The following is a 27334-nucleotide window of genomic DNA, read 5'->3' as shown; positions in this document are numbered from 1 at the left end:
CTGGCCCCCTGACCATCTCCTCAAGAAAGGAAATCGTCCCGCGGTGTGATCTAGTTGCTGATCCCTGCTCTACAACAACCAGACGTTTCTCCAGAATTACAGTCTGAACATTTCCTCCTAAAGAGAACAACCCCCTTCCCTGACAAGCAGTTTCACAGCACCCAACCCCATTATGTAAAGACTATTGTCCTGTCACGACAGCGATGTAGCATGTCTCCATAAGGGTAAACAGAGATGATGTTGCAGAGAGACTACCACTAACTACTGTTGGTGAAGGCTTGGAGGGAAGACGTTAAGTCCTGCTTGAAGGAAGACCTTGGACAAAGGAGACGGTCTGTAATTATGAAGGCTTTATGACCGCTGCACGGGCTACCAATAACATCAGTTCAATGCATTTCCCTGACACGCGCAAACACACGTACTTGCATGCTAACAGGTGTACACACCGGCACACACATTTTTGCAAAACATGCCGAGGCTTGCATTCACGCCTCCCAAATACAGCATGCCTAGGGGGTGGGGGCTAATAATGTCTACACAGAGGCAGAGAGTTGGCCAGCACACAGTGCTTTGGAAGGCAGTTGACGACCTGATAAGGCCTTAATGATAAGCCAACAGGTTAGGGAAATGAGAGGGAAATAGAGGGAAGGTTCATTCACATTGAGTGTTGTAAAAAAACAAAAAAAACTTGTTGGCTTCACTCATAACGAGACACAATTGTCAGATTAAATGTTTTCGTTGATCATTTTCTTATTTACAGATTTTCTGCTTCAGACAAACACTTGCGCTTCCTTGAGCAACCGACGTGCTGATAAACGTGCAAATGTAAGAGGTAGAGGGGTAGACATGAGGTAGACATGAGGTAGAGGGGTAGACATGAGGTAGAGGGGTAGACATGAGGTAGAGGGGTAGACATGAGGTAGAGGGGTAGACATGAGGTAGAGGGGTAGACATGAGGTAGAGGGGTAGACATGAGGTAGAGGGGTAGACACGAGGTAGAGGGGTAGACATGAGGTAGAGGGGTAGACATGAGGTAGAGGGGTAGACATGAGGTAGAGGGGTAGACACGAGGTAGAGGGGTAGACATGAGGTAGAGGGGTAGACATGAGGTAGAGGGGTAGACATGAGGTAGAGGGGTAGACATGAGGTAGAGGGGTAGACATGAGGTAGAGGGGTAGACATGAGGTAGAGGGGTAGACATGAGGTAGAGGGGTAGACATGAGGTAGAGGGGTAGACACGAGGTAGAGGGGTAGACACGAGGTAGAGGGGTAGACATGAGGTAGAGGGGTAGACATGAGGTAGAGGGGTAGACATGAGGTAGAGGGGTAGACATGAGGTAGAGGGGTAGACACGAGGTAGAGGGGTAGACATGAGGTAGAGGGGTAGACATGAGGTAGAGGGGTAGACATGAGGTAGAGGGGTAGACATGAGGTAGAGGGGTAGACATGAGGTAGAGGGGTAGACATGAGGTAGAGGGGTAGACATGAGGTAGAGGGGTAGACATGAGGTAGAGGGGTAGACATGAGGTAGAGGGGTAGACATGAGGTAGAGGGGTAGACATGAGGTAGAGGGGTAGACATGAGGTAGAGGGGTAGACACGAGGTAGAGGGGTAGACATGAGGTAGAGGGGTAGACATGAGGTAGAGGGGTAGACATGAGGTAGAGGGGTAGACATGAGGTAGAGAGGTAGACATGCTTGAGGTGTTTTTTTCTTACTGAGCTCATCGCGCAGGGTAGAAAGCTCCAGGGACAGTCCTTTCTTCAGCTTCAATGTCTCTTCACGCTGAGAGAGAGAGAGAGAGAGAGAGAGAGAGAGAGAGAGAGAGAGACTATTAGTTATTAAGTCAATGGAAAAACTATTCCTAAACTATGTGAGACTTTCGTTTCAAGTGGAACCAGACAATGGTTTTACGTCAGACATTATGACTCGACTGACAGTCATCTTTCCACAACATCATTCCTTGGCAACAATAGCTTCTTAGACTTCGAAAAATTACAGGCTTCAGTATGGTGACCTAATAACATATTCCTATAGGCGCGTCGAGGAATGCTGTAACTTCTAACAACAACCTACTACAACCTACATTAGCCTGCTGGGTAGGCTACAGAAACAGCACATTTCTGAGAGCTGCATTTTCATAGCCTGGTCCCAGATCTGTTAGCGCCGTCTGCCATCTTCTATGGTGCCGTAGGAGTTGACGAGACAGCACAAACGGATTTGGGAACCAGGCTAGCGTTTTCAGCAGCTGTCTCGACACCAGACACTGTTTTCCTTATGACAGTGTGTCCATATCACGCCGTTATCATACTGTGGAGAGACGACTTTTAGGGTGACTTAGAAGTGACATTGGGCATCTTAGAAACAGGGAACACTATGAAAACTCATCTGACAGGCCTACGCATTAATAAGTAGATAGTTTGAGTCTAAAACACACACGCTTCCTCTCAGTACACAAATTCTCTCATGAACTTGATAATTCTTACGGACTTACACTCTCATACATATCAACATTGTCTCAACATCCTGAAAGGATGGAAGGCTACACCCTGCACTACACACACACACAATTCTCTAAAATGGTCAAACAGAGACGGTGCTATAATAAATGTCCACACTCTTTAAAACAGAGACACAACGATCACTTTATAACCGTCTCTATTTGACACATGGCATGATGCACACACACATACTTTATAGTCATGAATCCAATCGGTCTGCTGTAAGGAGACAGACAGACAGACAGACAGACAGACAGACAGACAGACAGACAGACAGACAGACAGACAGACAGACAGACAGACAGACAGACAGACAGACAGACAGACAGACAGACAGACAGACAGACAGACAGACAGACAGACAGACAGACAGACAGACAGACAGACAGACAGACAGACAGACAGACAGACAGACAGACAGACAGACAGACAGACAGACAGACAGACAGACAGACAGACAGACAGACAGACAGACAGACAGACAGACAGACAGACAGACAGACAGACAGACAGACAGACAGACAGACAGACAGACAGACAGATAGAGAGAGATAGAGGCCAAACAGCCCGCCAACAGATGCGCAAAACAAAAACAACAAAAATAAAGCAAACGGAGCGAGAAAGAAAGAGAGAGAGAAAAGAAGAGAGAGAGAAAACAAACACACCTTGCCTTTCTTTCTGGTATGTGGAGGAGTCTTCAGGCAGGCTTTGCTGCCAGAGGAGCCCATGTTATTCCCCCTGGGCTGCTGAAGGGCCAAGTGCTACATCTAGGAGCTCCACTACAATGTGCCTGGTCAGAACCTCCCCCTCTCCAACCACCTCTACCACTCCACTCTCTCGCTCGCTCAGGAAACTGGTCTGTCTACATCAAATAAACCTCCCTCCCTCTCCAAGGAGTACTCAGCACATCAAGCCCTGCCTAGCAGTACCTCCCCACCTCCAACCCAGCCGCCCTTGGCCAAGCTCCAACCCACATATATTTCCACTAGAGACAGGGCCTGGAGCTGGGGGTCTGGGGGAAGTGGAGGGAGAGGGCTAGATGAGCGTGACGTCAGGCTGGGCTAAGGCCCTCTCCTCTGGGCCTCGGGGGCTGCGTGGTCAAGCCTCTCTGGTTCCTTTAACCTTTAAAAGAGCCAGTGGTTGTACAGTACATGTGTCTGTGGGGCTAATCCATTCATAAACATTAGCAGCACTAACAACACTCACTAGATTCTACTTTTCAAAGACATGACCTATAAGGAATCAAAGTGAGCTTGGCCATTGCCTATTAGCTAGCCTGCTACATAGTTACAGTGGAGATGTTTGATTTTATTTCACCTTTATTTAACCAGGTAGGCAAGTTGAGAACAAGTTCTCATTTACAACTGCGACCTGGCCAAGATAAAGCAAAGCAGTTCGACAGATACAACGACACAGAGTTACACATGGAGTAAAACAAACATACAGTCAATAATACAGTATAAACAAGTCTATATACGATGTGAGCAAATGAGGTGAGATAAGGGAGGTAAAGGCAAAAAAAGGCCATGGTGGAGAAGTAAATACAATATAGCAAGTAAAACACTGGAATGGTAGATTTGCAGTGGAAGAATGTGCAAAGTAGAAATAGAAATAATGGGGTGCAAAAGAGCAAAATAAATAAATAAATAAATAAATACAGTAGGGAAAGAGGTAGTTGTTTGGGCTAAATTATAGATGGGCTATGTACAGGTGCTGTAATATGTGAACTGCTCTGACAGTTGGTGCTTAAAGCTAGTGAGGGAGATAAGTGTTTCCAGTTTCAGAGATTTTTGTAGTTCGTTCCAGTCATTGGCAGCAGAGAACTGGAAGGAGAGGCAGCCAAAGAGAGAATTGGTTTTGGGGGTGACCAGAGAGATATACCTGCTGGAGGGCGTGCTACAGGTGGGTGATGCTATGGTGACCAGCGAGCTGAGATAAGGGGGGACTTTACCTAGCAGGGTCTTGTAGATGACATGGAGCCAGTGGGTTTGGCGACGAGTATGAAGCGAGGGCCAGCCAACGAGACCGTGCAGGTCGCAATGGTGGGTAGTATATGGGGCTTTGGTGACAAAACGGATGGCACTGTGATAGACTGCATCCAATTTGTTGAGTAGGGTATTGGAGGCTATTTTGTAAATGACATCGCCAAAGTCAAGGATTGGTAAGATGGTCAGTTTTACAAGGGTATGTTTGGCAGCATGAGTGAAGAATGCTTTGTTGTGAAATAAGAAGCCAATTCTAGATTTAACTTTGGATTGGAGATGTTTGATGTGGGTCTGGAAGGAGAGTTTACAGTCTAACCAGATGCTCAAACTGCTGTGGTATAGCGGAGTCCTATTAGACCTAATCAACTGTTTTTATGCCACCTTTGACTCGGGTCCTTCACGTCAAAGCTGGCTAATCCATTCCATTTCTGGCTTGGTTTGCGCTGTAGAATCTTCTACGTGGCGCTTTCAAGTGGTCTCTGCAGGCCAAGACAGCACTGGCATTCTCCTTTTAGATTAGACTCACACAAATAGAGAGTCTGGCACTGCAGAGTCAATAGAAGGCTTATAATGCTATAAGTGAAAAGATATTTCACTGCAAAAGACTCTCTAAATATCCTCCTAGCTAGCCAGACGCTATCCAGGAAATCTTCCCTACGACGGAAATGTACTCGGATGGAGGGATGAGACAGGAGGGCTATTCTCCACTCGTTTACAGCCCAGAGGATTCATCCCTCCTTCACGGTCATCCACACTGTTACACTACAAGTCAACACAGTATGTACACCAGGAGATATCCACGTAGTCTAATCTAAAATAACTGATGGCACCAGATCATGGGTGTGTTCATTCGGCACCAAATGGGAGAAAACATACTGAAACAGGTAGGGACTATAACAACGCTTTAGGTTTTTCCCCCCCAAACGCTTCACTACTATGTTCCCTTATGAATGCGACCTGGGTTTATCTAGGGGGACATTTTAATCTAGGGGGACACTCATTAGTATTACTACTCTGTTAGAGAGTTTTAAGTTTGCTCTCGTGTTTAATTGGCTTGACAACCTCTACTACATTCAGAGAGCTCATTGCTGTTCCTCAGATAGGAACCTCTCTTCTCCCTCTATCAGGAGGATTACGGTAGGGCTCGAAGCTAGGGGGCGGGGTTATTGATACCCCCAGATGTACAGCTCACAGGTGATGTGGTGGAACCCAAAAGACCCACCCCTTTACCCTTCTCTCCCCGCCTGCAGGGAGGCTTGAAACTGCAGCTGGTGCATTAGTCCCTCTCTCCCCCCAGTCCCTCCTCCATTTCTCTCCCTCCCCCGTCTCCCCTTCAATCCATCTCTTTAAATCAATAGAAAGCCAGAAAAGCATTCCAGAGCTGTCTGTCTTCTCCACAGAGGGGTGTTTGGTTAGGAAGTGGAAAAGTAAACCAACCGGACTGAAGCAGGAATCCCTTGACTTGATACAGCACTTGACACAACAAATGATTTCCTTAACTTGATAAAGAAACCAACGTTGTCTGATTCAGAACAGCATAGTGGAGATGATTTTCTACTATCTAAATGACCGCTCAGTTCACAGTCTGTCACACAACAGCACCTGTGGAGGAGTGAATGTTGTGGAAGGTGAAACCACATGGTTGTTCTTTTCTCTAGGAGATGAAACCAGGTTTATAGGAGATAGACTGTGTTCTCTCCCATCACTATCACACCACTCAGACAGACAGATAGATAGACAGTATTCTATCACACCACTCAGACAGACAGATAGATAGACAGTATTCTATCACACCACGCAGACAGCGAGACAGTGATGGGAGAGAACACAGTCTATCACACCACTCAGACAGACAGATAAAGAGATAGGACACAGTCTATCACACCACTCAGACAGACAGATAGGACACAGTCTATCACACCACTCAGACAGATAGGACACAGTCTATCACACCACTCAGACAGAGAGATGGTGATGGGAGAGAACACAGTCTATCACACCACTCAGACAGACAGATAGATAGAATGCTGTCTATCACACAACGCAGACAGCGAGACAGTGATGGGAGAGAACACAGTCTATCACACCACTCAGACAGAGAGGTAGGACACAGTCTATCACACCACTCAGACAGACAGATAGGACACAGTCTATCACACCACTCAGACAGTTTTCTATCTATCTGTCTGTCTGAGTGGTGTGATAGACAGTATTCTATCTATCTGTCTGTCTATCACACCACGCAGACAGACAGATAGAGAGATAGACTGTGTCCTATCACACCACTGACAGACAGATAGGACACAGTCTATCACACCACTCAGACAGACAGATAGAGATAGACTGTGTCCTATCACACCACTGACAGACAGATAGGACACAGTCTATCACACCACTCAGACAGATAGGACACAGTCTATCACACCACTCAGACAGATAGGACACAGTCTATCACACCACTCAGACAGAGAGATAGGACACAGTCTATCACACCACTCAGACAGACAGATAGATAGAATACTGTCTATCACACCACGCAGACAGCGAGACAGTGATGGGAGAGAACACAGTCTATCACACCACTCAGACAGACAGACAGACAGACAGACGGTGTGTGTTATTGTGAAGCTCAGTGTGTGTAACACCTCTGGTCAGGTAGGGTCAGCGTGGTCAACATCACATCACAAGGCTGTAGACCACCCTTCCCTCCATCTCCATGTATCCATCTTTGCCTCCCTCATTCCCTCCCTACCCCCCCCCCCCCCCTCTCCTCTAAACACATAACAGTGATGTTACAGTTCTTCATTCATACCAGATGTGGGGTAGCATATCAGATACAACTGGGACTTGCTGTCATGTTGTAAGTGTGAGGAGAAACGAAGGACCAAATCAGCTTTAGGACATGGTAGAGAGAATGAGAGAGAGAATGAAAGAGAGAGGGAGAGAGAGAGAGAGAGATGGAAAGAGAATGAAAGAGAGGGAGAGAGAGAGAGAGAGATGGAAAGAGAATGAAAGAGAGGGAGAGAGAGAAACGGAGAGAGAATGAAAGAGAGAATCTGGGGGAAAAGGTTGTGAGCTGCACATTCCCTAGCCAGTTGTCATACAGATTAAGAATTTGAAAAGTTCACTATGCCCTCATAAAACTGTTAAAGCAAGGTGAGCCAGTATACTTTATAAACGCCCAGGGATTTCGGCGCCTGGAGCAGATTATCACTGCTATTCCAAACATGTTCCTGCCGTACCAGAATAATTAAAAGTATGACAAAGATTCATGTGGAAATGCCTGTCATGAAAGGATTTACAGAGTAGTGAAACCTCACTCTCTTTCTCTGTGTTAGTAGATTCTGGTCTATAATTAGTGTTTTAATTTGGGGATGATTCCTCTCAATCCTAAATACACAAAGCGTATAATTAAAAATATCCTGCTGTGTTTAACATGTGCTGTCAAGAAATGTCACTTGATCACAATGAGCGTTTCCAAATGTTCGTCCTGAAGACAGAGGGTAAATATCTCTGCAAATATTTACACAGCAGCCTATTCAAGTCCGGGATTCTGTGAGTGACAGGCGGTATTATGCACACAAGCCACACCCACTGGCCTGGCTGGACCAATCGCTGGCTTAAAACACTGATAGAACACACCCTCAAAAGACATGAACCAGGAATTCAGTTTGGTTCAACAGGATCCTTGTCTAAGAAAGCCAAAGCCACGTATAGATGTACACTATATGAGATATGGATGGGATTTTGTAGGATATTGATAGGGGATAGCAGTGTCACCAGTGTTATGATTGAGAGGCTGCTTTTGACTGGTGGCAGGCAGTCACACACACACACACACACACACACACACACACACACACACACACACACACACACACACACACACACACACACACACACACACACACACACACACACACACACACACACACACACACACACACACACACACACACACACACACACACACACACACACACACACACCTTGAACTGCTTGTTTTAGCAGAGACAACAGATACTTCATGCATGCAGCCATCCACATTCAGCCATCCACAGCATACCGTTGACATCCACTCATCAATAGTCATACATAGTTCTGGATGGAAAGGTCCTGTGTATTTGATGACAGCCATGGACCCTAAATGGTGAGTGGGTGTGGTGAGATTTACGGTCCTTCCTGCCTCCTCAGTCATGTAAACAGAAGCTCTGCAAGTCAACCAACCAACACCCACTATATCTATATTGCTACATGAATAATATCCATGGCACTACTCAAACACACACAGAGGACAGATCTGGTTCTCTACCCTCTATAACAACAAGGCCATAGTTACTAAAATAGACCGAGGACATTCCTTTCAGCTCACCAAGCACCTAACTACAAGAAACAAAACAAATCACATTTTATGTCACATGCGCCGAATACAACAGGTGTAGGTAGACCTTACCGTGAAATGCTTACTTACAAGCCCTTCGTTAACATATAACCCAGTTAAGAAAATAGAGTTAGGAAAATATTAACTAAATAAACAAAAACAAATAATAACAACAATTACGAGGCTGTATACAGGAGGTACCGGTACCAAGTCATTGTGCAAGGGTACAGGTTAGTCCAGGTCATTTGTACATGTAGGTAAGGGTAAAGTGACAGAACAGCACACCAAGGTGCAGTAAAACCCAGACATATTCCTGTGTTACCTCGGTGAAGAGGTGCTGCACCACGGTAGCCAGGGCCTCTATCCGACGGTTGCCCTGGTCCAGGAGCCGTCGGAGCTGCTGAAGGCTCTGGTTCTTCTTCTCACACTGGGCACGGTACTGGGCCACCGTGGCCGGCTTAGCCTCCACTAGAGCCCGGGCCGGGCGGGATGCCGAGACCACTGGTCCCTGGACTGGGAGAGGGACGGCAGGGACTGGGACCAGGTCTGGTTGGGGCGGCTGGGGTTGGCTGGGTCCTCCTACCTGAGTAGTGGTGCTGGTCTGGGAGAGGGTCCTCGCCAACGGCGCCCCCCGAGCCTTGTTCTTGTCCACTGAAAGAGAGCAAGGTCGGTTGAGTGTGCTGGCCAGGACTTTTAGCATGGTCTCTCGCATTCCACTCTCCACAACATAGAAACACAACATACACACTAGCATGCAGGAGGATACGCCTAAAGGTCTCTGAGCAGACACCGACTGAAACCCCAGTGGAGCTAAGAAACAGTGCAGCAGTGCATGCTGGGATAGCTCTGTAATGATGGGCCCGAGGTAGAATCCAAGGATCCATTAGGAGTGCATTAGCATCAAGCCACAGTGCAGTTAGGAGACAAAACCATCCACTCCCTCCCTTTCTCTGTCCATCTCTCCCCCTCCCTTTCTCTGTCCATCTCTCTCCCCCTCCCTTTCTCCGTCCATCTCTCTCCCCCTCCCTGTCCATCTCTCTCCCCCTCCCTTTCTCTGTCCATCTCTCCCCCTCCCTTTCTCTGTCCATCTCTCTCCCCCTCCCTTTCTCTCCCCCTCCCTTTCTCCGTCCATCTCTCTCCCCCTCCCATCTCTCTCCCCCTCCCTTTCTCTGTCCATCTCTCCCCCTCCCTTTCACTGTCCATCTCTCCCCCTCCCTTTCTCCGTCCATCTCTCTCCCCCTCCCTTTCTCCGTCCATCTCTCTCCCCCTCCCTTTCTCTGTCCATCTCTCTCCCCCTCCCTTTCTCCGTCCATCTCCTTTCTCCGTCCATCTCTCCCCCTCCCTTTCTCCCTCCATCTCTCCCCTCCCTTTCTCCGTCCATCTCTCCCACTCCCTTTCTCCCTCCATCTCTCCCCTCCCTTTCTCCGTCCATCTCTCCCCTCCCTTTCTCCGTCCATCTCTCCACCTCCCTTTCTCCCTCCATCTCTCCCCTCCATCTCTCCTCCTCCCTTTCTCCCTCCATCTCTCCCCCTCCCTTTCTCCCTCCATCTCTCCCCTCCCTTTCTCCGTCCATCTCTCCCCCTCCCTTTCTCCGTCCATCTCTCCCCCTCCCTTTCTCCGTCCATCTCTCCCCTCCCTTTCTCCGTCCATCTCTCTCCCCCTCCCTTTCTCCCTCCATCTCTCCCCTCCATCTCTCCTCCTCCCTTTCTCCCTCCATCTCTCCCCCTCCCTTTCTCCCTCCATCTCTCCCCTCCCTTTCTCCGTCCATCTCTCCCCCTCCCTTTCTCCGTCCATCTCTCCCCCTCCCTTTCTCCGTCCATCTCTCCCCCTCCCTTTCTCCGTCCATCTCTCCCCTCCCTTTCTCCGTCCATCTCTCTCCCCCTCCCTTTCTCCGCCCATCTCTCCCCCTCCCTTTCTCCGCCCATCTCTCCCCCTGCCTTTCTCCCTCCATCTCCCCCTCCCTTTATCCCTCCATCTCTCCCCTCCCTTTCTCCCTCCATCTCTCCCCCTCCCTTTCTCCCTCCATCTCTCCCCTCCCTTTCTCCCTCCATCTCTCCCCCTCCCTTTCTCCCTCCATCTTTCCCCCTCCCTTTCTCCCTCCATCTCTCCCCTCCCTTTCTCCGTCCATCTCTCTCCCCCTCCCTTTCTCCGTCCATCTCTCTCCCCCTCCCTTTCTCCGTCCATCTCTCCCCCTCCCTTTCTCCCTCCATCTCTCCCCCTCCCTTTCTCCCTCCATCTCTCCCCTCCCTTTCTCCCTCCATCTCTCTCCCCCTCCCTTTCTCCCTCCATCTCTCCCCTCCCTTTCTCCCTCCATCTCTCCCCTCCCTTTCTCCCTCCATCTCTCCCCTCCCTTTCTCCGTCAATCTCTCCCCCTCCCTTTCTCCGTCCATCTCTCCCCCTCCCTTTCTCCGTCCATCTCTCCCCCTCCCTTTCTCTGTCCATCTCTCCCCCTCCCTTTCTCTGTCCATCTCTCCCCTCCCTTTCTCTGTCCATCTCTCCCCCTCCCTCTCTCCGTCCATCTCTCTCCCCCTCCCTTTCTCTGTCCATCTCTCTCCCCCTCCCTTTCTCCGTCCATCTCTCTCCCCCTCCCTTTCTCTGTCCATCTCTCTCCCCCTCCCTTTCTCCGTCCATCTCCCTTTCTCCGTCCATCTCTCCCCCTCCCTTTCTCCCTCCATCTCTCCCCTCCCTTTCTCCGTCCATCTCTCCCCCTCCCTTTCTCCCTCCATCTCTCCCCTCCATCTCTCCCCCTCCCTTTCTCCCTCCATATCTCCCCCTCCCTTTCTCCGTCCATCTCTCCCCCTCCCTTTCTCCCTCCATCTTTCCCCCTCCCTTTCTCCGTCCATCTCTCCCCTCCCTTTCTCCGTCCATCTCTCCCCTCCCTTTCTCCGCCCATCTCTCCCCCTCCCTTTCTCCCTCCATCTCCCCCCTCCCTTTATCCCTCCATCTCTCCCCTCCCTTTCTCCCTCCATCTCTCCCCTCCCTTTCTCCCCTCCCTTTCTCCCTCCATCTCTCCCCCTCCCTTTCTCCCTCCCTTTCTCCCTCCATCTTTCCCCCTCCCTTTCTCCCTCCATCTCTCCCCTCCCTTTCTCCGTCCATCTCTCTCCCCCCCCTTTCTCCGTCCATCTCTCTCCCCCTCCCTTTCTCCCTCCATCTCTCCCCCTCCCTTTCTCCCTCCATCTCTCCCCTCCCTTTCTCCCTCCATCTCTCTCCCCCTCCCTTTCTCCCTCCATCTCTCCCCTCCCTTTCTCCCTCCATCTCTCCCCTCCCTTTCTCCGTCCATCTCTCCCCCTCCCTTTCTCCGTCCATCTCTCCCCCTCCCTTTCTCTCTCCATCTCTCTCCGCCTCCCTTTCTCCGTCCATCTCTCTCCCCCTCCCTTTCTCTGTCCATCTCTCCCCCTCCCTTTCTCTGTCCATCTCTCCCCCTCCCTTTCTCTGTCCATCTCTCCCCCTCCCTTTCTCTGTCCATCTCTCCCCCTCCCTTTCTCTGACCATCTCTCCCCCTCCCTTCCTCTGTCCATCTCTTCCCCTCCCTTTCTCCGTCCATCTCTCCCCCTCCCTTTCTCCGTCCATCTCTCCCCCTCCCTTTCTCCGTCCATCTCTCTCCCCCTCCCTTTCTCCGTCCATCTCTCCCCCTCCCTTTCTCCGTCCATCTCTCCCCCTCCCTTTCTCCCTCCATCTCTCCCCCTCCCTTTCTCCCTCCATCTCTCCCCCTCCCTTTCTTCCTCCATCTCTCCCCTCCCTTTCTCCCTCCATCTCTCCCCTCCCTTTCTCCGTCCATCTCTCCCCCTACCTTTCTCCGTCCATCTCTCCCCCTACCTTTCTCCCTCCATCTCTCTCCCCCTCCCTTTCTCTGTCCATCTCTCCCCCTCCCTTTCTCCGTCCATCTCTCCCCCTCCCTTTCTCCCTCCATCTCTCCCCCTCCCTTTCTCCCTCCATCTCTCCCCCTCCCTTTCTCCCTCCATCTCTCCCCCTCCCTTTCTCCCTCCATCTCTCCCCTCCCTTTCTCCCTCCATCTCTCCCCCTCCCTTTCTCCCTCCATCTCTCCCCTCCCTTTCTCCCTCCATCTCTCCCCTCCCTTTCTCCCTCCATCTCTCCCCTCCCTTTCTCCCTCCATCTCTCCCCTCCCTTTCTCCCTCCATCTCTCCCCTCCCTTTCTCCCTCCATCTCTCCCCCTCCCTTTCTCTGTCCATCTCTCCCCCTCCCTTTCTCTGTCCATCTCTCCCCCTCCCTTTCTCTGTCCATCTCTCCCCCTCCCTTTCTCCGTCCATCTCTCCCCCTCCCTTTCATCCCTCTCTCCCTCCATCTCTCCCCCTACCTTTCTCCCTCCATCTCTCTCCGCCTCCCTTTCTCCGTCCATCTCTCTCCCCCTCCCTTTCTCTGTCCATCTCTCCCCCTCCCTTTCTCCGTCCATCTCTCCCCCTCCCTTTCTCCCTCCATCTCTCCCCCTCCCTTTCTCCCTCCATCTCTCCCCTCCCTTTCTCCCTCCATCTCTCCCCTCCCTTTCTCCCTCCATCTCTCCCCTCCCTTTCTCCCTCCATCTCTCCCCCTCCCTTTCTCTGTCCATCTCTCCCCCTCCCTTTCTCCGTCCATCTCTCCCCCTCCCTTTCTCCGTCCATCTCTCCCCCTCCCTTTCATCCCTCTCTCCCTCCCTCATTTTGCCATCTCTTCTCCTCTCCCTCCATCCCTCTCCTATATATTTTGTTGTCTCAGTGCAAAGTGGACCATGGAGATTTCATGCCTGACTGAAGCTGCATGCCGTGTTTTATTAGGAGGGAAAACTGGCCACAGCTCCTGACCCGACAGCAGACTGTCAATAGAGTTATGCCTGATACTTCATGTTGATCATCATAATCATCAGCAGACTGTCAATAGAGTTATGCCTGATACTTCATGTTGATCATCATAATCATCAGCAGACTGTCAATAGAGTTATGCCTGATACTTCATGTTGATCATCATAATCATCAGCAGACTGTCAATAGAGTTATGCCTGATACTTCATGTTGATCATCATAATCATCAGCAGACTGTCAATAGAGTTATGCCTGATACTTCATGTTGATCATCATAATCATCATATCTATAATCCCAGATCAACCATCTCTATCTTTCCCTAAAGCTATCACATATAAAGTGTTAGTAAAGCTCTCTTTAATAGTGCTTGCATATAAAGATGTCCACCTGACACAGTCAACTCAATGAGAGGCAGAGTGCTATAACACTATGGGAGTCCCATCACCACACCAGCTGAGCTATGACCTTCTCCCTAAGAGGGTTAAACACTGTGATACTGCCCCCTTATGGCCACCACACTGTCAATAACCCCTCAGTCATAGAAACAGGCTTCATGTGTCACCTTGATGGGCAGTCCTGGTGCTAGAGGGATACTGTGTCAGCAGGTTTTTCAGCCCACCACTAACACATCTGATTCTAATAATCAACTAATCATGGTCTTCAATCTTAGACCTCAGTTTAGACAGGGCTGGAACAAAAAAATGCACACACACTGTACTGTCTGAGGTTTTGATCTACTGTATCAGCCTACGCCTACACCATCACTCTAGCCCTACAATAACCAGCATGGAGCTCAAACACCATCTGTCTATCTCTACAATAACCAGCATGGAGCTCAAACACCATCTGTCTAGCCCTACAATAACCAGCATGGAGCTCAAACTCCATCTGTCTAGTTCTACAATAATCAGCATGGAGCTCAAACTCCATCTGTCTAGCTCTATAATAACCAGCATGGAGCTCAAACTCAAACTGTCTAGTTCTACAATAACCAGCATGGAGCTCAAACTCCATCTGTCTAGTTCTAGAATAACCAGCATGGAGCTCGAGCTCAATCCGTCTAGTTCTACAATAACCAGCATGGAGCTCAAACTCAAACCGTCTAGTTCTAGAATAACCAGCATGGAGCTCAAACTCAATCCGTCTAGTTCTAGAATAACCAGCATGGAGCTCAAACACCATCTGTCTAGTTCTACAATAACCAGCATGGAGCTCAAACACCATCTGTCTAGCTCTACAATAACCAGCATGGAGCTCAAACACCATCTGTCTAGTTCTACAATAACCAGCATGGAGCTCAAACACCATCTGTCTAGTTCTACAATAACCAGCATGGAGCTCAAACACCATCTGTCTAGTTCTAGAATAACCAGCATGGAGCTTAAACTCAATCCGTTTAGTTCTAGAATAACCAGCATGGAGCTCGAGCTCAAACTCAATCCGCCTAGTTCTAGAATAACCAGCATGGAGCTCAAACTCAATCCGTCTAGTTATAGAATAACCAGCATGGAGCTCAAACTCAATCTGTCTAGTTCTAGAATAACCAGCATGGAGCTCAAACTCAATCCGTCTAGTTCTAGAATAACCAGCATGGAGCTCGATCTCAAACTCAATCCGCCTAGTTCTAGAATAACCAGCATGGAGCTCGAGCTCAAACTCAATCCGTTTAGTTCTAGAATAACCAGCATAGAGCTCGAGCTCAAACTCAATCCGCCTAGTTCTAGAATAACCAGCATGGAGCTCAAACTCAATCCGTCTAGTTCTAGAATAACCAGCATGGAGCTCAAACACCATCTGTCTAGTTCTACAATAACCAGCATGGAGCTCAAACACCATCTGTCTAGCTCTACAATAACCAGCATGGAGCTCAAACTCCATCTGTCTAGTTCTACAATAACCAGCATGGAGCTCAAACACCATCTGTCTAGTTCTAGAATAACCAGCATGGAGCTTAAACTCAATCCGTTTAGTTCTAGAATAACCAGCATGGAGCTCGAGCTCAAACTCAATCCGCCTAGTTCTAGAATAACCAGCATGGAGCTCAAACTCAATCTGTCTAGTTCTAGAATAACCAGCATGGAGCTCAAACTCAATCCGTCTAGTTCTAGAATAACCAGCATGGAGCTCGAGCTCAAACTCAATCCGCCTAGTTCTAGAATAACCAGCATGGAGCTCAAACTCAATCCGTCTAGTTCTAGAATAACCAGCATGGAGCTCAAACTCAATCCGCCTAGTTCTAGAATAACCAGCATGGAGCTCAAACTCAATCCGTCTAGTTCTAGAATAACCAGCATGGAGCTCAAACTCAATCTGTCTAGTTCTAGAATAACCAGCATGGAGCTCAAACTCAATCCGTCTAGTTCTAGAATAACCAGCATGGAGCTCGATCTCAAACTCAATCCGCCTAGTTCTAGAATAACCAGCATGGAGCTCGAGCTCAAACTCAATCCGTTTAGTTCTAGAATAACCAGCATGGAGCTCGAGCTCAAACTCAAACTGCCTAGTTCTAGAATAACCAGCATGGAGCTCAAACTCAATCCGTCTAGTTCTAGAATAACCAGCATGGAGCTCAAACTCAATCTGTCTAGTTCTAGAATAACCAGCATGGAGCTCAAACTCAATCCGTCTAGTTCTAGAATAACCAGCATGGAGCTCGAGCTCAAACTCAATCCGCCTAGTTCTAGAATAACCAGCATGGAGCTCAAACTCAATCCGCCTAGTTCTAGAATAACCAGCATGGAGCTCAAACTCAATCCGTCTAGTTCTAGAATAACCAGCATGGAGCTCAAACTCAATCTGTCTAGTTCTAGAATAACCAGCATGGGCTCAGACACACTCATATCAAACAATTTACTAATCCAATCTCCAATTACATTGCATTATCCTATTAGTCAACAGCCATTTATTAACAGTTTGACACTAATCTGCCATTTGGGTTATAAATATTTTCTTGTCATGGATTTTCTGTTTCTAAATTCAATGCATCAGTGTGTGTGTGCATAGGGACACCTGGACAGACAGTGGTGGAACATGCTTGAGTATGAAATGTGTGTGTGTGTGTGTGTGTGTGTGTGTGTTAGTGGGTAATTAGCACTCTGTCAGTGTGTCTGCCTCTTCTAATGGCATTGTGGTTGACTTCCCCACACCCTGGGACACACACGACTAGAGACTATCCGTAACACACAGTGTTTCAACGCTTCCTCGAGCATGTCGCACCACTGCCAGTCTGGATGTCCCCATGCATGGCTTGAGCTAACAGGGGGAGCGGTGCCTACTTTCATCCTGTGTTTTCACAGCCTACCACAGCACCCAAACGACAACACCACACCCACACACACACACAGGGGCATCCTGTGGGTGACTGCTAATCGCTAAATCTCTTTTAACACACCAGGGAGGGGAAACCAAAACATCCTCCCAGTAGACACGCACACACACACACACACACACAACCTACATGAATAGTCTTCATTCAGAAGCATAAACAACTGTAATTTATGACAATCATCTTGGTTTAGGGAGGAAACTCCTAAAGAGAACCAAAACAAAGGCCATGGGGGTTTATCTGATCTGCCTAAGAGGCGGATGTCACGGGACCAATATATAGACCACTATTATATAACATGTTTGCCAGTAGTATTTCTGTTTACTGGGAGGAGCTTCAGATATATTTCCATCATATTCAGCAACAACCTTTTACAAAATGTCTCGTGCTTATTTTTTCTCCGTTCTCCTTCCTGGAGGGAAAAAGAGTCAAGCAGACATTTTGCAGAGTGTGTACCTGAGATCTGCCATGCAGGCTGATAGAGGTTCAGGGCCCAGTCTGTGAGAGAGATGTCAGTCAGTTAGCCACTTAGCATGCAGTGGGATATTATGTGCATTCCAAATGGCACCCTACTCCCTATTTAGTGCACTACTTTTAACCAGTGCGCTATATAGGGAAGGTGGTGCCATTTGGAACATATTTTACAAGTTAGGGAAAAAAAAGTATCTGGATGGAAGTTGGGCATAGATCTAGGATCAGCTTTTCCTCCACAAGTCATGACTATCATGGGGAGAAACACTACACTGATCTTGGATCAGTGTCTAGAGGAGACGTTAAGAGGTGCTACTGAAAGGGAGAGATGAGGGGCTGGATGAGAGGAGGAAGAAGACGAGCGGAGAGGGTGTCTTTTAGTTGAGGATGGCGTGTGTGTGTGTGTGTGCGGCTGTGTGTGTGTGTGTGTGTGTGTGTTAGATCTGTCATCTGAGTAAATCAAACCTTTTTGAAACGTATTCCCAACCGAACTGAAACCATGTTGGTGTTTGAGGCTACTGTAGTTTGCCAGAATGTAGAGTGAGAGTTGGACAGAGAGCCAATCCCTCATCAACTGTACAGTATTAATTACACTCCTGACTGCTGCTCCAATGGGCTGGGTCGCAAAAATGCAACCCACTTCATAGGATGGATTAAGACTGGATTACTGTGTGTGTGTGTGTGTGTGTGTGTGTGTGTGTGTGTGTGTGTGTGGGTGGGTGTTGGGGGCAGTAGCTTTTCCACCCAGATCAGCCTTTCAGAGCATTGAGCAGTGTGCAAAAGCTATAGCCAAAATTATGACCCCCTGCACACACACACACACACACACACACACACACACACACAACTCAGCGCAGTGAAAGTCTGATCTGGGTGGAAAAGCTAAGCTACTGCCCCCAACACACACACACCCGCACACAGTAATCGTCTTAATCCATCCTATGAAGTGGGTTGTATTTTAATTTGCCAGCCCATTGGAGCAGCAGTCAGGAGAATGTAATTAATACTGTACAGTTGATGAGGGATTGGCTCTCTGTCCAACTCTCACTCTCTACATTCTGGCAAACTACAGTAGCCTCAAACACCAAAATGGTTTCAGTTCGGTTGGGAATACGTTTCAAAAGGGTTTGATGTGCCAGAGGCAGTAAACAGTGCCCATCACTTGTGCACACACACACACACACACACACACACACAATCCCGCAGTCTTAATCTGGGTGGGATTAAAGATACCCCCTGCTGTGCTCAGATGAAACATCAAATCTGTAAAAATGAAAAGTGTGAATCTGACGGCATTAATCTGCAAACTGCATCTGCAGCAGACTTGTCAAATGAGGATTTTGATGCACATTACTTAAAAGATGTCAGCAGCATTGGATACACCCATGTAAAAGCTTGCTGGGCCACAGGCAGGAGGGCGAGAGTCTGTGCGCTAGCCTGGCCTATAATGGGCTTCACAGAACATCTTTACCGGCTGTTATCTCAGTATTAGACGCTATCTCTTTGACAACCTTGAGGTGACTATGGAATATAAGTATGATTAGAAACTGAAGTGTAAGACACATTGTAAATAAACCAAGCCCCCAATAAGGCCGAGAACTTCTCATATACCACCCTGTACCCCATATAGTGTACTGTTTCTGACCAGGGCCCTATATTGGGAACAGGGTGTCAGTTGAGATGCAGGCGCAAGTGAACATATCCCCGGTGACACGGCTACAGACTCCTAGAAAATCTAGAAGGACCCCTGGCCCACCTGCAGTCCAGTCAAAGTTCATTAACTGCAATAACTGGGGCCTCGTAGACCGTGTCGCGTGACTCCCAACCCGGCTGTATCCATGGCAACACATGGAGAAATATCGACATCAGCGGAGGCTGCTGAGGGGAGGACGGCTCATAATAATGGCTGGAACGGAGACAATGGAATGGCATCAACCATGTGTATTTGATGTTTTTGATGCCATTCCACCTATTTGGCACCAGCCGTTAACACAAGCCCGTCCTCCCCAATTAAGGTGCCACCAACCTCCTGTGGTCGGTGTGTGGAGTGAGAGAGAGAACATGGGGTGTCATTAGCACATGTGTGCCTAGCAACACTGAACTGGGGTCCTTATAGTGCTCCCCTGATTGGGTCTGCCCAGCAGTATGCCTGTACAGAAATGCTTATTGACCTGTTTTAAATTAGCCTACATCCCTAAAAACAGGTTGCCTGGTATAAAAATAACATAGATTTGATATCTGTTCATCACATAAATATGAGACCCAGAAGGCATGGCTGGCTGAATTCATTAGAGAATATAAACATTCCTTTAGAGAATGTATAATCTTATCGCTCCCAAAAGACCACTACTCTCTCCAGACAGATTTCAGAAAGGGAACATCTCTCCCTGGTCCCTCCTTTGGAATATTCTGTCCTCATTCCACCAGATAATTCCCTCATCAGGCAAACGCTGAAAAAACATTGAGATTAGCTCTTGCACGAATGGGCAACCTTGCCGCAGAGCAGGCAGTGGCTAAAGCCTGCTGTAACCTACATTTCTCTCGCAGCAGAGAAGTGGGTCTCTAAACCACTAAGATGGAGGCCGCCCTCAGACAGACACGTGCAGCCTGAGCTTGGATACAAAACAACACGTCATATTACGGTTTTACTATTACACACTCTGTTGCACTGCTATTCTAGCCGGTATAGATATAACCATTTAATAACAGAAATAGAACGCAGACAGATGTGCAGTCTAGTTTGAATACAAAAACAACAGGCTAAAGTACAGGTTTCAACAGACGAAATGCCAAAGACTAAATAGCAAGAAAAAAACGACTCAGTAAATAGATGTATAACCATTTGAAACAGATAGAGGGAGGAGTCAAGCTTGTGATTGACACAAAACCAGCATGCCAGCCCATAGTACTGCTTCATAATAGATACAATGACACAGAACACAAAGAAAAGGCCTGTCCCAGACCGTCTTAACATAGTGGTTTAATGACCGAACGATGGTCAGGCTACTAGGAGCCAGATGAGGCTGTGTGTCTGGGTACCATGGGAGTCAAGGCCCTCTGGGCTTCACGGTTAGAAGAAGCCCTCTGGGCTTCACGGTTAGAAGAAGCCCTCTGCCCTGCCTGCTATTCACCACCACGCTATGGTGGAGCCACTAGTGTAGAAAACACACACACAAATACACACACAGACACAGACTCATAGAGACTGGCATCTAATTTGTAGACATGGCGGCTATACACAACAGTGAGAGAACCCCCTGGTAAAGAAGGACTGCAAGGCAACAATGGCTGCCGCGGCACGGGGGTAGAAATAGGGAACGTGGGAGATAAGACAACGGAGGAGGGGTACGATGGATGGAGTGATGAGGTGTGTGTGTGTGTGTCTCAGACCTGCATGGAACACCACAGTGGTCTTCTTGCATCCCGAGAGGAGTTGGAGATTCCGGAACAATCCTTTGGCTGTCAACTTCACATGGAAGTTAGACAGAGAGAGTCTAGGAGACCATAACATGTCTCTGGTGAGAGATTCCTCTAGTATAGAAGCAAAGAAAAAAGGAGGGAACAATCCACTGTCTCTAGTCTTTAGTCTCTAGGTAGATACTCCTCCAGACTAGGTTGGTCTCTAGGTAGATACTCCTCCAGACTAGGTTAGTCTCTAGGGTAGATACTCCTCCAGACTAGATTAGTCTCTAGGTAGATACTCCTCCAGACTAGGTTAGTCTCTAGGTAGATACTCCTCCAGACTAGGTTAGTCTCTAGGTAGATACTCCTCCAGACTAGGTTAGTCTCTAGGGTAGATACTCCTCCAGACTAGATTAGTCTCTAGGTAGATCCTCCTCCAGACTTGGTTAGTCTCTAGGTAGATACTCCTCCAGACTAGGTTAGTCTCTAGGTAGATACTCCTCCAGACTAGGTTGGTCTCTAGGGTAGATACTCCTCCAGACTAGGTTAGTCTCTAGGTAGATACTCCTCCAGACTGGGTTAGTCTCTAGGTAGATACTCCTCCAGACTTGGTTAGTCTCTAGGTAGATACTCCTCCAGACTAGGTTAGTCTCTAGGGTAGATACTCCTCCAGACTAGGTTGGTCTCTAGGTAGATACTCCTCCAGACTAGGTTAGTCTCTAGGGTAGATACTCCTCCAGACTAGATTAGTCTCTAGGTAGATACTCCTCCAGACTAGGTTAGTCTCTAGGTAGATACTCCTCCAGACTAGGTTAGTCTCTAGGTAGATACTCCTCCAGACTAGGTTAGTCTCTAGGGTAGATACTCCTCCAGACTAGATTAGTCTCTAGGTAGATCCTCCTCCAGACTTGGTTAGTCTCTAGGTAGATACTCCTCCAGACTAGGTTAGTCTCTAGGTAGATACTCCTCCAGACTAGGTTGGTCTCTAGGGTAGATACTCCTCCAGACTAGGTTAGTCTCTAGGTAGATACTCCTCCAGACTGGGTTAGTCTCTAGGTAGATACTCCTCCAGACTTGGTTAGTCTCTAGGTAGATACTCCTCCAGACTAGGTTAGTCTCTAGGGTAGATACTCCTCCAGACTAGGTTGGTCTCTAGGTAGATACTCCTCCAGACTAGGTTAGTCTCTAGGGTAGATACTCCTCCAGACTAGGTTAGTCTCTAGGGTAGATACTCCTCCAGACTAGGTTGGTCTCTAGGGTAGATACTCCTCCAGACTAGGTTGGTCTCTAGGGTAGATACTCCTCCAGACTAGGTTGGTCTCTAGGGTAGATACTCCTCCAGACTAGGTTGGTCTCTAGGGTAGATACTCCTACAGACTAGGTTGGTCTCTAGGGTAGATCCTCCTCCAGACTAGGTTAGTCTCTAGGGTAGATCCTCCTCCAGACTAGGTTGGTCTCTAGGGTAGATCCTCCTCCAGACTAGGTTAGTCTCTAGGTAGATACTCCTCCAGACTAGGTTGGTCTCTAGGGTAGATACTCCTCCAGACTAGGTTGGTCTCTAGGGTAGATACTCCTCCAGACTAGGTTGGTCTCTAGGGTAGATACTCCTCCAGACTAGGTTGGTCTCTAGGTAGATACTCCTCCAGACAAGGTTAGTCTCTAGGGTAGATCCTCTTCCAGACTAGGTTAGTCTCTAGGGTAGATACTCCTCCAGACTAGGTTGGTCTCTAGGGTAGATACTCCTCCAGACTAGGTTGGTCTCTAGGGTAGATACTCCTCCAGACTAGGTTAGTCTCTAGGGTAGATCCTCCTCCAGACTAGGTTAGTCTCTAGGGTAGATCCTCCTCCAGACTAGGTTGGTCTCTAGGTAGATACTCCTCCAGACTAGGTTAGTCTCTAGGGTAGATACTCCTCCAGACTAGGTTGGTCTCTAGGTAGATACTCCTCCAGACTAGGTTAGTCTCTAGGGTAGATACTCCTCCAGACTAGGTTAGTCTCTAGGGTAGATACTCCTCCAGACTAGGTTGGTCTCTAGGGTAGATACTCCTCCAGACTAGGTTGGTCTCTAGGGTAGATACTCCTCCAGACTAGGTTGGTCTCTAGGGTAGATCCTCCTCCAGACTAGGTTAGTCTCTAGGTAGATACTCCTCCAGACTAGGTTGGTCTCTAGGGTAGATACTCCTCCAGACTAGGTTGGTCTCTAGGGTAGATACTCCTCCAGACTAGGTTGGTCTCTAGGGTAGATACTCCTCCAGACTAGGTTGGTCTCTAGGTAGATACTCCTCCAGACAAGGTTAGTCTCTAGGGTAGATCCTCTTCCAGACTAGGTTAGTCTCTAGGGTAGATACTCCTCCAGACTAGGTTGGTCTCTAGGGTAGATACTCCTCCAGACTAGGTTAGTCTCTAGGGTAGATCCTCCTCCAGACTAGGCTAGTCTCTAGGGTAGATCCTCCTCCAGACTAGGTTGGTCTCTAGGGTAGATACTCCTCCAGACTAGGTTAGTCTCTAGGTAGATACTCCTCCAGACTAGGTTGGTCTCTAGAGTAGATACTCCTCCAGACTAGGTTGGTCTCTAGGGTAGATACTCCTCCAGACTAGGTTGGTCTCTAGGTAGATAATCCTCCAAGGAGGGAACAAGAGAAAAAGACTCCCAACAAAAACAAGTCCAAAAGAGCAGCTACACCACTCCCAGATAGAGGGAGAGAGAGAGCTACACCACTCCCAGATAGAGGGGGGGAGAGAGCTACACCACTCCCAGATAGAGGGGGGAGAGAGCTACACCACTCCCAGATAGAGGGAGAGCGAGAGAGCTACACCACTCCCAGATAGAGGGAGAGAGAGAGCTACACCACTCCCAGATAGAGGGGGAGAGAGAGCTACACCACTCCCAGATAGAGGGGGAGAGAGAGCTACACCACTCCCAGATAGAGGGGGAGAGAGAGCTACACCACTCCCAGATAGAGGGAGAGAGAGAGCTACACCACTCCCAGATAGATGGAGAGGGAGAGCTACACCACTCCCAGATAGAGGGAGAGGGAGAGCTACACCACTCCCAGATAGCGAGAGAGAGCTACAGGAGCTGTGAATGAGTGCGGGAGCGTAGGGGGAAAAAATTACACTCGAGCTGTACCCCCAGCCAATGGAAAACAAGAGAAAATGGCGCCAAAAATAGCATTGTTTTTCTGCCACCTGCAGTAGAGGCAGTAACAGTATGGTAGAGATAGTCCAGGTCTAGTCTGTAGTAGAATCCTCAGAGAGAAAGGAACAAATGTAGGCAGAAACACTGACGATGATGATGGAGATAATCTCTTCTTCAGAGGATCAGCGGTAGTATGCAATGTCCCCTAGTGATGCCTCACACACACACAGCCGCGCACACAGACACACACACTGCAACAAACACACACTGCAGCATTTGGGACCAATAGGCGTTAGAGGTTCTCTTTCACACAAACACACGGTTAGACAAAGCTCAGCCTCGGCATCTCTGTGTATCTCACATTGGTTCTTTCGATAGTACTGTGAAGAAAACACACAGAGAGATGCTGCTAGGGATGGAGGGAGGGAGGGAGTAGGGAGGGAGGGAGGGAGGAGTGTGCGCAGAGCGGCAAGTGGGAGGGACATGAGAATAACATCTCGCTCTCCTTCACTCCCAGGGTGAACATGTGAGGGGGAGGATGGACGGATGGATGGAGGGAAGGAAAGGAGAAGAGAAGGTGGGAGGATGCAGATGGTTCATACCGAGGTTCCAACTGATGGGAGAGCAGAGATAAAGGAGAGAAGAAAAATGTGGATCCTTGAAAGCAGGAGGCCCCACCCCTCTCCCATCACTCCCCTCTCTCCACCCCTCTCTCTCTCTCTCTTTCTATTCCTTCTATCTCCATCTCTCCCTCTGTGGCAGGTGCTGTGTTAAGCCTATTCACTGGGAGGGTGGAGTCTGTGAAAGGGATGCATTTGTCACACATAAAACAAACACACACGCCTCAGAATATTGATGAGTGACACTGTTCTACAGGGTGGCTGTACAGGCAGCCTGTGAATGGCTGTCCAATTCCTTCCTTCAGCTGCTCTTTTCACTGTCTGGAGAATCAGCGTGGAATACACACCACAGGGGCTATATGGATGATGAGGCACAGATAAACACTGGACCATAGAGATGGCTGGGATGCCCAGACGGCATCCCCAGCCGCGCCCTCAGAGCATGCGCAGACCAGCTGGCCGGTGTGTTTACGGACATATTCAATCAATCCCTATACCAGTCTGCTGTTCCCACATGCTTCAAGAGGGCCACCAGTGTTCCTGTTCCCAAGAAAGCTAAGGTAACTGAGCCAAACGACTACCGCCCCGTAGCACTCACTTCCGTCATCATGAAGTGCTTTGAGAGACTAGTCAATGACCATATCACCTCCACCCTACCTGACACCCTAGACCCACTCCAATTTGCTTACCGCCCAAATAGGTCCACAGACGATGCAATCTCAACCACACTGCACACCGCCCTAACCCATCTGGACAAGAGGAATACCTATGTGAGAATGCTGTTCATTGACTACAGCTCGGCATTCAACACCATAGTACCCTCCAAGCTCGTCATCAAGCTCGAGACCCTGGGTCTCGACCCCGCCCTGTGCAACTGGGTACTGGACTTCCTGACAGGCCGCCCCCAGGTGGTGAGGGTAGGCAACAACATCTCCTCCCCACTGATCCTCAACACTGGGGCCCCACAAGGGTGCGTTCTGAGCCCTCTCCTGTACTCCCTGTTCACCCACGACTGCGTGGCCACGCACGCCTCCAACTCAATCATCAAGTTTGCGGACGACACAACAGTGGTAGGCTTGTTTACCAACAACGACGAGACGGCCTACAGGGAGGAGGTGAGGGCCCTCGGAGTGTGGTGTCAGGAAAATAACCTCACACTCAATGTCAACAAAACTAAGGAGATGATTGTGGACTTCAGGAAACAGCAGAGGGAACACCCCGCTATCCACATCGATGGAACAGTAGTGGAGAGGGTAGCAAGTTTTAAGTTCCTCGGCATACACATCACAGACAAACTGAATTGGTCCACCCACACAGACAGCATCGTGAAGAAGGCGCAGCAGCGCCTCTTCAACCTCAGGAGGCTGAAGAAATATGGCTTGTCACCAAAAGCACTCACAAACTTCTACAGATGCACAATCAAGAGCATCCTGTTGGGCTGTATCACCGCCTGGTACGGCAACTGCACCGCCCTCAACCGTAAGGCTCTCCAGAGGGTAGTGAGGTCTGCACAACGCATCACCGGGGGCAAACTACCTGCCCTCCAGGACACCTACACCACCCGATGTCACAGGAAGGCCATAAAGATCATCAAGGACATCAACCACCCAAGCCACTACCTGTTCACCCCGCTATCATCCAGAAGGCGAGGTCAGTACAGGTGCATCAAAGCTGGGACCGAGAGACTGAAAAACAGCTTCTATCTCAAGGCTATCAGACTGTTAAACAGCCACCACTAACATTGAGTGGCTGCTGCCAACACACTGACACTGACTCAACTCCAGCCACTTTAATAATGGGAATTGATGGGAAATGATGTAAATATATCACTAGCCACTTTAAACAATGCTACCTTATATAATGTTACTTACCCTACATTATTCATCTCATATGCATACGTATATACTGTACTCTATATCATCGACTGTATCCTTATGTAATACATGTATCACTAGCCACTTTAACTATGCCACTTTGTTTACATACTCATCTCATATGTATATACTGTACTCGATACCATCTACTGTATCTTGTCTATGCTGCTCTGTACCATCACTCACTCATATATCCTTATGTACATATTCTTTATCCCCTTACACTGTGTACAAGACAGTAGTTTTGGAATTGTTAGTTAGATTACTTGTTGGTTATTACTGCATTGTCGGAACTAGAAGCACAAGCATTTCGCTACACTCGCATTAACATCTGCTAACCATGTGTATGTGACAAATAAAATTTGATTTGATTTGATTCAATGCGACTGACATTCTGTTGGGGGTTTATGAATTTAATTCATGCTAATAGATAGTGATGTCACAACAACACCTAATCAATAATGACAAGATACGCATTGGAGCACATTGGAGGGTGTGGTAGTGAATGATCAAATGTGAATCAGGGGGTGTCAGTCACATGATGGCACTTCCTACTCTTCCCCCTGTTATGATGTGGAGGGGAAGGTTAGTGTTAGGACATAGACAAACACTCTCCAGGATACACTTCCACACTCCACCACCAGAGGGCAGCAACCAGGTCTAGGTGCTGAGCCAAGGCTTGATAAGCACATCAGGTACTGACAATTAAGGTGATGTCACAGTGGCAGCTTGGGGAACCAACTCGTTTTGATCGAGGGCTTTCGTTAGTTTTTTGAGTCTTTAGTTTGGGAAGGCCTTTTCTTTTTTGTACATATTTAAGTTTCAGCACCATCTGAAGAAATA

The 27334-nt window shown here is 48.4% G+C and overlaps 1 protein-coding gene across 1 annotated transcript in view; it reads right to left on the bottom strand.

Annotated features, from left to right (window-relative positions):
- The window catches only part of LOC139419074 (microtubule-associated tumor suppressor 1 homolog), a 74536-nt gene that overhangs the window by 10503 nt on the left and 36699 nt on the right, over positions 1–27334 (bottom strand). Inside the window, exons 7-8 of the mRNA XM_071168993.1 lie at positions 9189–9517; positions 1718–1784 (exon numbers count right to left, since the gene is read on the bottom strand). Coding sequence (XP_071025094.1) covers positions 1718–1784; positions 9189–9517 — 396 coding nt within the window. The remainder of the gene's footprint in view (positions 1–1717; positions 1785–9188; positions 9518–27334) is intronic.

This window comes from Oncorhynchus clarkii, chromosome 10, assembly GCF_045791955.1.
Source record: "Oncorhynchus clarkii lewisi isolate Uvic-CL-2024 chromosome 10, UVic_Ocla_1.0, whole genome shotgun sequence".
Lineage (NCBI taxonomy): Eukaryota > Metazoa > Chordata > Actinopteri > Salmoniformes > Salmonidae > Oncorhynchus > Oncorhynchus clarkii.
This window is presented reverse-complemented; position numbering and strand designations above follow the sequence as displayed.